This window comes from Stomoxys calcitrans, chromosome 1, assembly GCF_963082655.1.
Source record: "Stomoxys calcitrans chromosome 1, idStoCalc2.1, whole genome shotgun sequence".
NCBI classification, from domain to species: Eukaryota; Metazoa; Arthropoda; class Insecta; order Diptera; family Muscidae; genus Stomoxys; species Stomoxys calcitrans.
In genome coordinates this window covers 148,321,417-148,339,926 of record NC_081552.1, presented here as the reverse complement: position 1 = coordinate 148,339,926, position 18,510 = coordinate 148,321,417, and the positions used below count along the sequence as shown (strand labels likewise).

The 18,510-nt window shown below is 36.7% G+C and overlaps 1 protein-coding gene across 3 annotated transcripts in view; it reads right to left on the bottom strand.

The window, feature by feature from the left end:
• The window catches only part of LOC106095028 (methylcytosine dioxygenase TET), a 452,175-nt gene that overhangs the window by 8,039 nt on the left and 425,626 nt on the right, over positions 1 to 18,510 (bottom strand). For all 3 annotated transcript variants that reach the window (XM_059360936.1, XM_059360938.1, XM_059360937.1), the window contains exon 5: positions 15,186 to 15,803. In XM_059360936.1, coding sequence (XP_059216919.1) covers positions 15,186 to 15,803 — 618 coding nt within the window. The remainder of the gene's footprint in view (positions 1 to 15,185; positions 15,804 to 18,510) is intronic.

Below are 18,510 nucleotides of genomic sequence, written 5' to 3'. Positions count from 1 at the left end.
ACAGCTCATCTGACATGTCTGATCGTGTAATAGGAGCTTAAATATTGCATTTTTTTATTTCGACCTAGAACTACTAGAACTATTTTCGTTTTTCACTGGCGAAAACACATGTATTTTACGGTTACTTTTTTTTAAAAAACACTAAACAAATCTCAATGATGACATAATACTTTTGTGAAAATTTCTTCATAAGTAATGAGGGAATGCCATATTGAATGAAAATAGAAAGTTATTTTGCTTTAAAATCTATTATCTAAAAATGTAATCATGAAAAAATTTCGCTAACAGCGAACATAGTACCACCCTTAAGCTGAGTATTCTGTTCAGCTTTTCAGGCGGAATGCTGGCAAAATCCATATAAAAAAACGTCGGCGAAATGCTGGAAGAAAAGTAGTAGTGGTGAAAAAGTAGTACTCTGTTTATAGTGAGGAAAATGGCAAAAAGAAATTTTAGTGGCAACGCTTAATATCATTGTGGGCATCATTTCTGTTTTATTGGTTTCAATGGTTCGTTTTTCCCCTTTTTTTATTTTATTTACTTGCGAAAAAATATAATAAAACCATAAATGCAGATAAAAACCGTCTTTTGGTATGAAAATAAAAACAACATTGCTGTCAAATTCCTTGCGGAACAATTAAAGATTTCCGCGACTATTCCAAAAGGAGAATAGAATGCCAACCCTAAAAAAGGGAATGCATGATCTTTAAAAACCTATTAAAGATCATGCCCAAGATAAAGTTTGTATGATCGCTAAGCAAAATTATCACTTAATATCTTGTTTGAATGCAAGCTGATTTAATGGCGAAGTGTAATCAAGGAGTTGTAAACAACTATATAACTTTCAATAGTATTTTGTTTTATAAAGTTTAGTACTTTCATGCGATAAGAACGAATAAAATCGTGATATGTGACATATATGGTATTAGTATTAGCAGAGCAAATCTTTTCTTATATCCTTTTTTTGCCTAAGAAGAGATGCCGGGAAAAGAACTCGACAAATGCGATCCATGGTGGAGGCTATATAAGATTCGGCCCGGCCGAACTCAGCACGCTTTTACTTGTTTTTTTTTTTTTTAATTGATGATTTTGAAAACTCATGGGTCGATTGTGGATTGCGACCAGTTCAGTTCAGTTATTATAGAAATATCTATTTCTGTATTGAAATTAATACTTTTTTTGCTCAAGGCTCTATTATATGGCATGTAATTGTCTAATGATCGGACGCTAATTAGATATAGCTGTCATATAGAGGGTCTGAAGACCACAAAAGCTTGGTTTATTACCCGATTTCGCTGAAATTTTAAACAGTGAGTTATTTTAAGCCTACCGGCATGCGACCTGAATATAGTTCAGATCGGAATATATTTAGATATAGCTGCCATTTAGACCGATCTCCTAATTTTGAATCTAAATCGCATAAAATGCGGATTTCTTGCCTGATTTCGCTGAAACTGTTGCTTGTATGTGAGTTCTCGGTGTTTTACAACCATTCCAACTAGAGTAAGTTGGAAAGCACACATCTGAACTTGAACAGGTCTCTTTCAGACGACTTGATTGATAAGCGCAATAGAATAGTGTGCTTTACAACATACTCTAGTTGGATTGGTTGTAAAGCACCATGATCCATTTGACATCTCCTGCTGATGATTTTTCTTGGTCGAAAATAAAATCGCGATACGGGAAACCAGTCCAATGCTTTTAGCAACAACACACTTTTTGCTGACTTTTAAATGTGTTTTGCTATACTATTCTTTGAATAGAAAGGATTAAACAATGGTCTAAAGCCGGAAAATGTCCTGCATTGGAATCTTAATACAAGACCAAAAAAGAAAGCGTAAACAGACATTTTAGAAATATATATTTTTGGTATGAATTTGAAGAAAGCAAAACAGAAAAATCCACGATATGAAAATGTATATGGAAGAATGGAATACATGTGAAACGTGCTCGAAGACGGAGAACATCCATTGGACTTGCTAATATTAATTGACAGAAACACAACTACCTAACAGCACTGATGACATAATTACCAGGTAGTGTATCGTAAACAGCTGAGTACAATTATTATAGTTAAAAACCATAACACAAAAAAAAGAAAAGTGGCGCGAACTAGTAGCATACACAAAATCAGAGATGCACCAATAATCACTGATTATGACAGATAGTGCACTCAATATTTTGTTGTTGGGCAACTTTGTTAAAATGTGGGATGTGTGGGTTTTTGAAATCTCCTTCCATTTATATCGTAGGGGACGATATGTATTATGGCGCTTAAGTAAAATCAATTAAAGGCTACATTGCAGATATTATAAAGGAAGGGGTATAGGGACTAAGACCAATTTGTAGTTTAAAAGTTTTTCGATTCAACTAACAAATTATTGAATTAATTAATTTTTTAATTGGAAATTTAAAAAATCTATTCCGATTAAAAATTAAATCAAACAATTTTTTAAGTGAAAATTGTAAAATTTGTAAAAATTTCCATCACGACCGTAATTGAAAAAATCATATCCTATTAAATAAATGAATGAATCGTTTGATTTTTTAATTGAACACGATTTTATTTCCAATTAAATTAAAAAAAAAGATACCATTCTTTCATCAGACTGATCGCTATGACAAAGTTAGTTAAAACATGCTGAATTTATTACTAAATACAAAGCAAAAATATGTAAGTACTGATGCATATAATTGGTTGGCCTGGCCGAAGGTGTTATTTCCAATGAGGAAAATCCATGCACATGTGAATGAGTTCATTCATTTTCTATATGACCCCAGTGACAAAGTGTTAGTTAATGCAAAGAAGACGAATGAATTTTGTTTCTGTGGTCGATATTAATGAATGGATCTATGGCCGGTGCGTTCGATTGGGAGTATACATCGAGTATTTGCACTAGCACATACATATTTACACATTTTGTAGAATACTCTGTGGTGGCTGTGGGCCATACTCGAAGTTCATAACGTCATAAATTACATGAGAAAAATTGAAAACTGGAGTCAACTAAGCTACAAAATTTAGTATTCAATAATAACAACAACAGAGAAAAACCAAAATAAATAAATGTAACAATGAATCAACATGGACCTTTTGAAGCCTGTGTTGTTGTTGGTTGCCGTTAGTGCGCCTAACAGTTGAGGGGCAAACGAACATACACAAGCATCACCAAGTTGAATTTCCAATCTAACAACACATGCCATATTTTTTTTTTATTTCACACACATCATATTTTATTATATATGCAAACAATAAAGTGAAAGTGTTTATTTTTCAATTTGATTTAATTAATGCTGCTGTGATATCAAAATCATGCAATTTCCGCTTTAAAATGTACACCGTCTAATTTGCTTTTCGCTGATGGAATCTTATAAGCACACGATGGAACGAATCATTATATGGTTATATGACTATAGGTTAGGTTATTGTAACCTAGGATGCGGATATTAAACCGTCCCATGCCACTATGGACATGCACCTTATGATTATAAGTTAACATTTGTTTTTTTTGGTGGAAAGGTTTCTACAAACAGAAGAGTGATTATTAAACCGACTTTAAAACGTTCAACTGTTAGGCTTTATTCCAATCTTCCATATAACGGATATTTCTAAGAGTTTAGCGTGCTTGAAAACGCTTTCAAAAAGAGACATTTTCTTATTTTTGGACATATTGAATAGATTGAAGGGTTTCATAAGCCAATTGAATGACGCATTGTGTACGCAACGCTATGCTGTTATAATTGCAAGACAGAAGCAGGCGACCAAGCTATATACATTTACAGGTAGTGGCTGTTGCCCAACAACAAAATATTGAGTGCACTATCTGTCAAAATCAGTGATTAGTGCAACTCTGATTTTGTTTATGTTACTAGTTCGCGCCATCTTTCGTTTTTTGTGTGTTATGGTTCTTTACTTACTTACACACACACAAACAAAACTCGTTGACAGAGAAAAAATTGTACTCAGTTCTTTACGGTACACTACCAGGTAATTATGTCTTACAGGCGACCACCTCTGCATATGAGGATCAAAAATAAATTGACTGATGTTAAACCACTGCATGTCGTGAGTAAACATTGTCATATTGATTACAATCACGACATGTAAACAGTTGAAAGACAATATATCTTCAATATGCCTTCATCGCGATTGCTTTAGCGGATTTCATATGCGTGTGAGCTCTGCAATGAAACGGTTGCATGAAAGTGCTAAATGGACAATTTCTAGAATGTAGCAATAAAATAAATAGTTTGCAATATATGTACCATATTTCTATCAATAAAACAGATAATGTTTTGCAATTCATGTTAAAATATTCTATTAAAATTTTTAAAGGCTTCAGAAATGCATATCATAAATTCCATAATTGCAAAAAACGAACTAAATTGGCAAATTAATAATTAAAAATTGATTTTTATACCCTCTACCATAGGATGGGAGTATACTAATTTCGTCATTCTGTTTGTAACTCCTCGAAATATTCGTCTAAGACCCCATTAAATATATATATTCTTAATCGTCATGACAAGTCGATCTAACCATGTCCAATGTCCATCTGTCTGTCGAAAGCACGCTAACTTTCGAAGGAGCAAAGCTATACGCTTCAAATTATGCACTAATACTTCTTATTAGTGTAGGTCGATTGGGATTGTAAATGGGCCATATCGGTTCATTTTTTCATATAGCTGCCATATAAACCGATCTGGGAGCTTGACTTCTTGACCCTCAAGAAGGCCTAACTATTATCAAATTTGGCTGAAATTTTGTACAACGGCTTCTTCCATGACCTCCAACATACGTGTCAAATATGGTCTGAATCGGTCTTTACCCTGATACAGCTCCCCTATAAACCGATATCCCTATTTTACTTCCTGAGCCCCTTAAAAGTCCAATTATTATTCGATTTGGCTGAAATTTTACACTTATACTTCTAACTGTGGTTTCCAACATTCAATTCAGTTAGAAAAGCAACTATTTTCTTTTATCCTTTGTTTATCTAAAAAAAGATACCGGGAAAGAACTCGACAAATGCGATACATGGTCGAACTTAGCACGCTTTTAGGATGTGAACAAAACGTTTATTAACATAAATCTAATAACATTCTTTAAAAGGGTTCCTACAGAATATGGCGAACAATTTTTACAATATATAGGATCAGAAATGTTGTTACACCTGAATTGCAAGTTTTTAATGCACCCTGACTGCACGCAAACAAATTATTCATTTTTCGCCGAGTAAACTTCTTTTCGAAAAAACGTTGAGCTTTGTTTACGATAAAAGTACATGTTTTTACGATTAATTCTTGCAAGAGTTTGTGATAAATATAAAGTTTTTTTTTACCCTGACAATACCTTTCCTTCTTGATATGTAGAACATCGTATTCGGGATTCCAACTAGTTTTTCTTTAGGTATATTCTTTGTTTTTTCTTTTTATTAGAATGTTGAAACATACTTCAAACTCAAATTTTGCCATTATATACAGATCTCAGATGACTATTTTACAACACAATTTGATACACTATTGTATAAAGGGCCTTCAATTTTTGCACAACTCCATTATGGTTTTGTATAATGAACTGCTTTATTATTGTAGTTATGCAACAAATAAATCAAAAATTACTTATGTGAGTTGTTGTTTTTACACATTTAAATACCTATTTGGGATAGACATTTCTTTATCGCGTAAATATTATCAAACGATGTATGTGCCTTAGAACTTCTTGTCGTTTTTTTTTTTGTACCTAGCAGTCATGTATCTTTTTGGCATAGGACATACCAGCATTTTTATTTCGCACTCGACCGAGCTGCTCAATATACTAACTCTTTGCTCAGCCAAAACAAAAAAGGAACAAATGTTGTTTGTGATAATAAGAGTGTGCTCAAATATCTGTCCAAATTGTTACTGGAAGTGGTTCGCGTACTTTGTTTGCCAGCAGAAGAGAGCGGGACAGTGCGTGAGTGCGAGCAAAATTTTGCGTGTTTGGTAATTGAGAGCGTGCAAATGTTTACTGGAGGTTTTTTTGCAGCTGAAATTTGCAGCATCGAACAGCTGTTTTATGAAAACCAGCTGTTTAATTGAACTATTCTGCAAAATTTTTATTGGCACTTTTGTACTGGAAAAGTACGTGAACAGACCTAATGTGTCCATACCAATGATAATTGCAATTATGTACAAACCCAAGGCCTTGCTTGGGATTTTTTTCTTGTGTACGTACACAGTAGTGTGCAATATTTTGAGTATTTTTGCCCATCACTGGTTAATGAGCTCAAAAACTCACTCATGCTCTCTAGTAGGATAGACACAAGAGAATAAATGTTGGTCCGCAAACGAATAATCATTTGCGGCTAACGAAACTCTTTTGCAAACAAAGAGATTTTGGTTTTACAATAAAATAAATGTCATTTTACCGTAGGCGAAGCTGATACTGGGTTTACATAAACAAAGTTAGCTATGTTCAAAAATACTACGTTTATGGCTTAGATTTGATAGGTTGAAGAGAAACGTAACACGATTACAATAAAAGAAAAACTTCGTGGTACGAGTATTTTGTTTGTCCTAAAACCATCACACACGTTTTATTTTTTTGGGTGTGGCAGGCAGTTATTTTTTTTGTCCTATTAGGAAAGCGGTCATGTTATAAAAACGCAAAACCAGTTTTATTGCAAATCAAGGCCAAATTAAAAATTATAGGTATGTTGTGTGTTGCTACCACTACCACCAAAAATAAAAAATATTATTTTTCTATTCCATACTATTTCTATTGTATTGAAGTCTAGATGTTGTTGGGTTGCCCAAAAAGTAATTGCGGATTTTTTAAAAGAAAGTAAATGCATTTTTAATAAAACTTAGAATGAACTTTAATCAAATATACTTTTTTTACACTTTTTTTCTAAAGCAAGCTAAAAGTAACAGCTGATAACTGACAGAAGAAAGAATGCAATTACAGAGTCACAAGCTGTGAAAAAATTTGTCAACGCCGACTATACGAAAAATCCGCAATTACTTTTTGGGCAACCCAATAGTTCTTGCCACAGCGTTATGTCTGCTGTAGGTCAACGTGGATTTTAAATCCATGTCATTAGGATTTATTTAACTGCCATTAACCACCGTTCCTTGTCCTATTCCAAAGGGATGTACATATACGAATACACATTTATATGCTGCGTAGCGAGACGAACTACCACCATTTGGCAATATAAGCACCTGCTTTATTTATGTGCTCATGGATTTGAGTGTACTTGATAGCCAACATTGGGCGTTTTTGGTCCTTCTTATTGTCTTTTTTTTCCAAATTCCTAATGGCATTAACATATTTGATAAGGATTTACATTTCAAATGGAGGGAGATTTATGTAAATGTACATTTGCATAAAATGAATATTTTGTTTATTTGGCTAAAGGCAAATATTTTAGAGTACGTTTGTATCCCCCCTCCCCTTTTTTTCCTGTACTTAGTCGAGGCAGTAGAAGATTTGATTTAATTACTTTGCAATTCAATGGGGGTATACTAATTTTGTCATTCTGTTTGTAACACCTCGAAATATGCGTCTAAGATCCCATAAAGTATATATATTCTTGATCGTCGTGACATTTTAAGTTGAACCATGTCTGTCGAAAGCACGCTAACTTTTGAAGGAGTAAAGTTAGCCGCTTGAAATTTTGCACAAATACTTCTTATTAGTGTAGGTTGGGTAGGATTGTAAATGGACCAAATCGGTCCATGTTTTGATATAGCTGCCATATAAACCGATCTTGAGTCTAGACTTCTTGAGCATCTAGAGGGCGCAATTCTCGTCCGATTTGACTGAAATTTTGCAAGTAGTGTTTTGATATCACATCCAACAATTGTGATAAGCATGGTTTAAATCGGCTCATAACCTGATATAGCTGCCATATGAACCAATCTGGGGTCTTGACTTCTTGAGCTTTTAGAGGGCGAAATTCTTATCCGATTTGGCTGTAATTTGGTGTGCACGTGGTGTTTGGTCCAAATCGGTCCATAACCTGATATAGCTGCCATATAAACCGATCTCCCAATTAGACTTCTTGAGCAATTCTCATCCGATTTGGCACAAATTTTGTACAACGTCTTCTACCATGGCCTCCAACAACGTGTGCAATGTGGTCTGAATCGATCTATCGCTTGATACAGATCCGATATAAACCGATCTCCCGTTTTGCTTCTTGAGCCCCGAATCGAACTATAACATGATAAAACTCCTCCTCCTCCTCCGTCATTATTCATTATTCTTTGTTTGCCTAAAAAGAGATACTGCGCAAAGAACTCGACAGATGCAATCAATGGTGGAGGGTATATAAGACTCGGCCCGGCCGAACTTAGCACCCTCTTACTTGCTTATCATTTGTCTTATATCGTACAACAAAAAGAATTAAAAAAGACTAATAAATAAAACTCATTTCTTTAACTATTCCAATCTAATCTTTCCCCATTTCTATTTAAGCTTTGGGATTATTGACTAAAAATTCATATTGATAAATAATTTTGAGAATTACCATTACCATTACTTCAGAACAGACAATACCGTCGATTGGCCCTTGATTATACCTTATATTTGTTCACAAAAGAACCAGCGGGTCGGTCCACCGAAGAGCTTAGAAAAACCAATATCGCCTGGGCTCAAATCGCGATAAAAACACGAAAACAATCTTTTTCAGTGCTGGCCATCCCCGCACTGATGTTGGCGACGTTTGTGAAAATGTAAATCATATGATTGCTAAAAAATTTTACAATGAAATAGGTATCCCATCTGGGATGTTCGTGACAACATGCAAAACGGAGTATCCAAAGCCAATTTGTAAATTTGCATTGGACATAAATAATATTGAGGAACTGCGGAGATACTTCTTTCACAGAAAAAATATAGACCTAAATTTGAAATCAAATTTAAATCAAACAAGGTCTTAATTGCTTTAATTATTATTGATATAGAAATTCGATATTTATTGTATCACGGCATAATCTTGGTTAATCCGAAGCCATTCGGGTCGACGCAGTCCGAGTTAAGGGCGTGCGCCACGAATGTACATGCAACATTGTGGAACAGCGAAACGGTAGGTAGGACGGCGAATATTCTATGGGGAGACCCAGATCGTGAGAATACGAGGTTATTACTGAAAGATAGTTAGAAGGAGGTCAGTATAGCTCTCGGTATCATAACGGGACACATAGGACTACGAGTTTACTCATGTAAAGTCGGCAAGTGATAGCATGTGTAGGGCATGCGGGGAAGATGATGAGACGTTGGATGCATTTCCTTTGTCACTGCCTGGCTTTCGTGTCTAACAGATACCGACACTTAGGTGGGGACACAATAGATTTTCTTTTTCGAGGTTACTTTTTTAGTATTTAGAGCAAACAAAAAGCCGATTACTAGCTTAGGTGTATGTTCACAGTGGCATGGGGCAGATTAATATCCTCACCCTTTTTTCAACCTAACCTAACAATCACGGCAAGTGATTGTTAGGGTACCCCCCGACACTTAGGGTGCAATTTTTATGTCAAGTTCGTACTCTACACATAAATTACATCGCTGAACAAAATTTGTCAAAATTTGAACACATTTCGAACCGAACACTGATTTTGGTAATAAAATTCAATGATTTACAAGCGTTGCTCGTTAGTAAGTCTATTCATGATGAAATGTCAAAGCATACTGAGCATCTTTCTCTTTGACACCATGTCTGAAATCCCACATGATCTGTCAAATACTAATGCATGAAAATCCTAACCTCAAAAAAATCACCCTTTATTAATATTTTATTATCCATAAATAGATTAAATTGACTTGGGCGCTGAGTATGGAAGATAGCACATGTGGATCCAGTTTTCGTGGTAATCCACGCAAAATGCTAAAATTGGTATATGTTACGATTCATTTTAAATATGTATGTATGTACTAGCTGACCCGGGCCCGCTCCGCTGCGCCTTCTTTAACTTTATATGACTAATTGTTTAACAATATAAGTGTCTTTGTCCGAATCCCATTTGATCTTTATTGGTCTACGAATTTAAGTTTGGATGTAAGGTGTACTCCATTCTTAAAATACTTTATTTCAGCCCGATACTCTCATGATATCTGATTTAGGGGTGTGTTCGGGGGTGAGGTGGTCCCCCAGACACTTGGCCCTGAAAAAATATCAGCATCGTGCTCTTCTTTCAAATACCATTCATTTAAACCCCATATTGCCATTGGCTTAAGAGGAGTTTACAGGATGAGGCGTCCCCCAAACACATGGCCCAAAAAAGGTTATCAAATTCGTTAATCTTAAATACCTCATATTGGCATGGTCGAAAAATTTTTAACCTTTGCGGGGTGTTTTGGGGAAGGTGTGATGCCTTAAATACATGGACATTTGGATATCAAATTGGTCCTACATTTAGTTCCACTCTCTGTAAGACCCAAATTGTCTTGGTGAGCAAATACATTCTATTTGGGTGTTGACGTCACCAGACAATTGGTCCCTAATGTTGATATCAGATACGTGGTCTACTCCCAAATACCTTTAATTTGAGCCCCAAATTTCCATAGTCGGCAAACATGATCGGCTTGGGGGGTGTTTTGGGGGATGGGCGCCCACTCAGTGAATTGGCCATGAAAATATATATAGGATTCGTGTTCCACTTTAAAAACCCTCTTATTTGAGCCTCATATTGCAAAAGTCAGCAAATACTTACTAATTGGGTGGTGTTGTGGGTGTGGGGTGGCCCCATAGACACTTTTCCAAGTATTGACATCAGATTCGTGCTTTACTCCCAAAGACCTTTCATTTGAGCCTCATATGGCTATGGTCGTAAATTTGTCCCCTTTGGGGGATGTTTTTGGAGAGATGCGGCCACCCAAACACTTGGTCCCATATTAGGATATCAGATTATAATTCTACACTCAAATACCTTTTATTTAAGCACCATATTCCCATGGTCAGTAAATAAGTCCTGTTTGGGGGGTGTTTTGGGGAAGGAGTGGACCCCCAGAAACGTGGTCCCACATTTGGATATCAGATTCGTATTCTACTCGCAAATACCTTTCATTTGAGTCCCATATTGCCATGATCGGTAAATATATCCGATTTAGGGGTGTTTTGGGGGTTGGGTGGTGTTGTGGGGGTGGGGTGGCCCCATAGACACTTTTCCCGAATATTGATATCAGACATCAGATTATAATTCTACACTCAAATACCTTTTATTTAAGCACCATATTTCCAGGGTCAGTAAATAAGTTCTGTTTGGGGGGTGTTTTGGGGAAGGGGTGGACCCCCAGAAACGTGGTCCCACATTTGGATATCAGATTCGAATTCTACTCGCAAATACCTAAATTTGGATACCAAATTTGTATTTTTATGGTACTATAGGAGAGCACACAAAATTTCGCTTAAATCGCACCACCCATCTCCGAGATCTGGCGTTTCTGAAAATTAGGGCAAGGGGGAGGGTCCGCTCCCCCTTCAGATATCAAAAAATGTAGTACCCTATTTTCACCACGGGATCATTATGCACCATCGGTGAAAATTTCAAGAAAATCGGTTCAGCCGTTTCTGAGTCCATAAGGAACACACAAACATACAAACAAACAAACCTACAAACACAAATTGATTTTTATATATAAGATATAAATTATATAGTTTATAATACTTTTACAGGCGGTGTCGCCGACAACAAACAGAGGCTCAAAATGGAATCGACAATTATTCTTTGAACATCAAGAAAAAATGTAAATATTTTTCAGCAATATTTTTCATGTTTTATGCGCAATTTAATCCAATGATATAAAAAGTTTTTATTATTGTGAAAATAAATATTAAATAAGGATTTTTTTTAAAACAGTAAAAACGTTATTAAAAAGAAATGGCAAATTTCAAACGAATGGTTTATTAAGCTAATAACCACTTAAATTCGATTTTTGAGCTTACCATAAATCCAAATTGAAGAATTGTTAATTTATAGGTCCGATTTCAGCAAATTTTTTAATTGAATGTACAAATTCCTTAATTGAACATATTGGGTTGCCCAAAAAGTAATTGTCGGTAATATAGTAGTAATATAGTCGGCGTTGGCAAATTTTTTCAACGGCTTGTGACTTTTTAATTGCATTCTTTCTTCTGTCAGTTATCAGCTGTTACTTTTAGCTTGCTTTAGAAAAAAAGTGCGCGAAATTTTGTTTACATTTGTTTGTTTGGCGTCATTTTTAATATGGGTACCACATGTATTGAAAGAAATTCATTTAACAAACCGAATCAACGCTTGTGATATGCACCTTAAACGCAATGAATTCGATCCGTTTGTAAAACGAATCATAACTGGAGATGGAAAATGGATTGTTTACAACAACGTTAGTCGAAAACGATCCAAGTGGTCCAAGCATGGTGAACCAGCTCAAACCACTTCAAAGGCTGATATCCACCTAAAGAAGGTTATGCTGTCTGTTTGGTGGGATTGGAAGGGTGTGGTATATTTTGAGCTGCTTCTAAGGAACCAAACGATTAATTCGGATGTTTACTGTCAACAAATGACTAAAATTGGTCAATCGTAAAGGTGTCATATTCCACCAGGACAACGCTAGACCGCACACATCTTTGGTCACTCGCCAAAAACTGAGTGAGCTTGGCTGGGAACTTTTGATGCATCCACCATATAGCCCTGACGTTGCACCATCAGACTACTATTTATTTCGATCTTTGCAGAACTCCTTAAATGGTAAAACTTTCGGCAATGATGAGGCTATAAAATCGCACTTGGTTCAGTTTTTTGCAGATAAAGGCCAGAAGCTCTATGAGCGTGGAATACTAAATTTGCCAGGAAGATGGCAAAAGATTATCGAACAAAATGGCAATTATATATTTGATTAAAGTTCATTCTACTTTCTTTTAAGAAATCCGCAATTACTTTTTAGGCAACCCAATAGTTTTTAATTTTTTCTGTGTTCATAGCAATGAGCGCTGTCCGATTAACGTTAAATCTTAATGATGGCCGATCCACTTAGGCTTGCCAGGTGCTCCTAGCGTGAAGTCGTGAAACTCGTGGGACTAGTCAGGATTTACCAAAAAAGTATATGGAACTAATTTCGGCCGAGCCGAAAATTGGACACCCACCACCACGTGGGTTTATATATTTGATTTACTTTGAAGAAATAAAGAAGGATATTATTTAAGACCACCGACAGCTCAAGAAGTCATATCGAGGGAGCGGTTTGGAAGGTTTAAGTATACTTTACATATAAAATTTCAGCAAAATCGGATGAAAATTGGGGCTTCTAGGGTCTCAAGAAGTCAAATCTGGGGATCGGACAATAAGGGGACTATACAAATTTATAGAACTATCTGGGTTCCATAAGTATTGAAGGGCATATGTGTACTTTATTTTTCAAATTTCAACCAAATCGAACCAAAATTAAGACTCTATGGGTCAAATCAGGAGATGGGTTTATACGGGGGCTATATCTATTTATAGACCTATCTAGTTGGTATTCGGTGTGTGTGTGTGTGTGTTGAAGGGGAAACAAATACCTTATATGCCAAAATCCAAACAAATCGGATAAACTCAAGGCTTCTAGAGGCTCATAGAGGTAAGTCCATTTTCTATGGGAGCTATAACCAGATTCGAACCCATATGGGCCTTTTGCAATTCCTAGCGACCCGCATCAATAAGAAATAATAGTCGAAAACTTCAAGCGGATACCTTCATTCGTACAAGCGCTATCTCGATTTCGATAGAAGGACGGACATGCAAATAGAAAATCGGATAAATACCACATTCATACTTCTTGTGTCTTCAAAGGGGTAACTTCGGGAGAACGGCCTGTATGGGGCCATACCAAAAGTTGGAACTATGTGACTCATACTTAGCAACGTTCTAAACGTCATCTGAAACGGATAAAAAAAATGCGGGCCGAATCTTATATACCCACCACCATGAATCGTATTTGTCAAGTTCTTTGGCCGATATCTCTTTATAGGCAAACAAAGGATAATGGGTGAGAATTGCTATGCTATTAGAGCTATACCAAGTTATGAAGCGATTGGGGACATACTTGGCTTGACTGTTGGAAGCCAAAGTGAAATTCATTGTGCAAAATTTCAGCCAAATCGGATAAGAATCGGGAGATGTGTTTATATGGCAGGCATAAACGTAGGAATGCATCGCTACGTACAAATCGGCCAAATCCGGTAAGAATTGCGCCATCTAGAGGCCCAAGAAGTCAAGATCCGAGAACGGTTAGCTATAGCAGCTATTGCAAAACATGTACCCATTTTGGTCCATTTACAATCCCAACTGACCCGCACAAATAAGAAAGTAAGCGTACTTTTGGCAGACAGACAGGCAATCAAGTTAGATCTCAGATCAATATATCGATGAGTTACAAACGGAATGGCGACATTAGTCTACCCCCATCCTGTGGTGTAGGGTATAAAAAAGCGGGACCGATAGCTTTATTTGCGACGCACGCATGGACAAACTGATGGGACTCAAAAAGGTACCTCGTACTAACACTTCTGATTCGTTCAATATCTGTGTTGACTGAAAAAGTCGGGATTTTCTGTTACTTTTTGTCAAATAGTCGGGAGACGGGATAGCTGCAGAAAGTCGGGAAAATCCCCAGCAATCTCGACCATCTGACAAGCCCAACGCCATTTGGTATAGTTAATTATATTAAGGATCTTTGTAGCATACAGTTCCAGTCAGTGATTTTAAAGCATTTCTTTTTGTACACCCACCCATAAATTCATGACCTGATAACATATAATTTGAACAATGAACATTCCTGCCGAATACGGTCCATATGTCACGTTGATCTATTTCACATTTTGAGATTGTAAACGATGGTTTTTCGTTAAATTCACTGTAATTTTAAAGAATCAGTTTATTAACACACCCATGGAAAATACCATCCAGTTTGGTACACAGTTGAATAGAGCCATAATATGTACCGATCTCCTAATTTAAATTGTTCAGCTCAAAATGGTCGTTTTTCAATCCGATTTTACCTATTTTTTCACTGCTTAGATGGGTCGAGTCGATCTTGGGTATACCACCACCACCACGACATGGCAGATCAATATCTCTAGACGTCCCCAACGAAAAAGCGAGATTAATATACCCTTCATCTTAAGGTTGTGGACACAAAATATTTCAGAAGATTTACGCTATCTAAATATTTGGTTAAAACATACCATTGGCTGCTGTGGTTGGTCCTTCATTGTTTGGATTTGAGCGGTGATTTGATGTTGCTGCAGTTGATGGTGCTGCTGTTGCTGCTGCTGTTGTTGTTGAGGCTGCTGATGGTGCAGCAACGATTGTTGTTGTGTCTGGCTTTGACTACTATGCTGACCCAGCTGAAGATGCTGTTGCTGTTGCTGCTGCTGCTGTAACTGTTGCTGAGACAACTGCTGCTGCGATTGTTGCTGGCTATGTAAACTATTCAAATTATGTTGCGACTGTTGCTGGTGTAAATGATTTGATGATGACTGAGAGTGATGCTGATGATGCTGCTGCAATTGTTGTTGCTGATGGTGCAAGTTACCCACCAGTTGTTGATGTTGCTGTGGACTTGTACCTAGCAAATTGTTGTTGCCTACCACCGCCGTTGACGTACTGTTTGTGTTGGCATTTGTCGTTTTCGTATTTGGTGAAGGATGCGGCACCCCCACTACTCCCGCTGTTGGTGCACCGACTGGACTTAATGTGGAATTGGCAACAACCTGTCGTGGTGAGTGCGCAGTAGCTGTTGCCGTAGCGCCTGCATTTATTTTTGCTGCTTTGGCAGAAGGCTTGCGGCCTCGACTAGGAGTCTGCAATAAATCAAAAGAATAAACATTCATTAGAGTCTGATTCAGGAGACAAATGGACAAATAAGTAAATGGTTACGTCAATCGAATTAAAATATTTTCAAAATACTTGAAGCGTTGCTTCATTCAATGTGGTCTCGAAAGTCACGTTGTTCTTCTTCCATAATACATCTGTAATTAAATGTAAATGTCACGTGTATTCCCACTATTAATATATTTAGCCATACACAATTATATTCACGGGCTGAGAGACATATTTCTGGGCTCGATAGAACCTACTGGCTTCTCTGACATTATGTTTGCATATTCACGTTTTCTTGCCCCAATTGTGAGTGATTTCCATGTGTCTTGTCTTGGTTAGATTTGTTTCTTTCGATATTCGTTAGAGCCAGTACTAAGTGATATGGTGGTAGTGTAAGTATATCTTGTCGCCTATTGGTATTGTCAATACAAAAATCTTAATCTAAAGAGTTAAGCATTTAAGAAAACGCTCAAAATGTTGCATTAGGCGGCAAAGATAATGGTATTTGCATGCAAAGTAAAACAAGTAAAAGCGTGCTAAGTTCGGCCGGGCCGAATCTTATATATCCTCCACCATGGATCGCATTTGTAGAGTTCTTTTCCCGGCATCTCTTCTTAGGCAAAACAGGATATAAGAAAAGATTTGCTCTGCTATTAGAGCGATATCAAGATATGGTCCGGTTTGGACCACAATTAAATTATATGTTGGAGACCTGTGTAAAATGTCAGCCAATTCGAATAAGAATTGCGCTCTTTGTGAGCTCAAAAAGTAAAATAGAGAGATCGATTTATATGGGAGCTGCATCGGGCTATAGACCGATTCAGACCATAATAAACACGTATGTTGATGGTCATGAAAGAATCCGTCGTACAAAATTTCAGGCAAATCGGATAATAATTGCGACCTCTAGAGGCTTAAGAAGTCAAGATCCCAGATCGGTTTATATGGCACCTATATCAGGTTATGAACCGACTTGTACTTTATTTGACTTAGTTGTTGAAAGTAACAATAAAAAAAAACGTCTTGCGAAGTTTCAGCCAAATCGGATAGGAACTGCGCCCTCTAGAAGCTCAAGAAGTCAAGTCCCCAGATCTGTTTATATGACAGCTATATCAGGTTATGAACCGATTTGATCCATATTTGGCACAGTTGTTGGATATCATAACAAAATACTACGTGCCAAAATTCATTAAAATCGGATAGGAATTGCGCCCTCTAGAGGCTCAAGAAGTCAAGACCCAAGATCGGTTTATATGACAGCTATATAGGGTTATGGACCGAATTGAACCATACTTGGCACAGTTGTTGGATATCGTAACAAAACACGTCGTGCAAAATTTCATTCCAATCGGATAAGAATTGCGCACGATAGAGGCTCAAGAAGTCAAGACCCAAGATCGGTTTATATGGCAGCTATATCAGGTTATGGACCGATTTGGACCATACTTGGCACAGTTGTTGGATATAAAAACAAAACACGTCGTGCAAAATTTCATTCCAATCGGATAAGAATTGCGCACTCTAGAGGCTCAAGAAGTCAAGACCCAAGATCGGTTTATATGGCAGCTATATCAAAACATGGACCGATATGGCCCATTTACAATACCAACCGACCTACACTAATAAGAAGTATTTGTGCAAAATTTTAAGCGGCTAGCTTTACTCCTTCGGAAGTTAGCGTGCTTTCGACAGACAGACGGACGGACGGACGGACATGGCTAGATCGACATAAAATTTCACGACGATCAAGAATATATATACTTTATGGGGTCTCAGACGAATATTTCGAGTAGTTACAATCAGAATGACGAAATTAGTATACCCCCCATCTTATGGTGGAGGGTATAAAAAGTCAAACATTTAATTTTTTCGCTGTCACTTCATTGCTATTTCGTTAATAATGCAAACGCATGAGCACCATCAGTGTCCCACAGATGAGTAGAATTAGAAAATGCAACGACTCTATAAAATTGTAAAAACAACCAAGAAAAAAAAATTATTTTTTAATTAATTAAATAAAGAGTTTAATGAGGATTTATATTAGGATCCCCTGCATTCAGTATGCTATGAAGCTGGCCTAGAAAGATAGTGCATGTGGTGAGACAAGTGTTTTGTGAGTTTAACACGGTTTTCCACTCAAAATATGGAAACCATTCTTTCCAAAAGAAAGCAATGCATCCTAGAGCAGGTGCTGAGGTGCTGGTGTTGTGATAATAAGTGCACCATGGTGCATGTGAGGACCAATCTTGCTTTGAAGTGAGGTGAGGTGGGGCACGTTGTCGTTTGTTATCTCAGCAACACAATAACTGCGGTTGGTATGCACAAGAAGAGCAATAAATTGCAATCATAAATTAAAATGTTTGCACTATGTCTAGTACTGACGTTATATCTGCATGATGGAGCATACAACCTTGGATTGTGTACTAGCATGTATGTACATAAATGCTCAATACAATAAGAATAGAGTTCAATGTAATTATGATTTCAAACGACAGGATTATGGTTGTGAGAAAGTTTGTATTTTAGTTTGAAAAACACAATTATTTAATGTTGCACAACCTACGAGGGGTGCTATATAAATTGCTGGCTTAATCCTGAAAAAAATATGTGCATTTTAAGATATACAGTTGAACTTCTCTATAACATAGCAGTTGGGGACCAAAGAAATGCTACGTTATGGAGAAACTT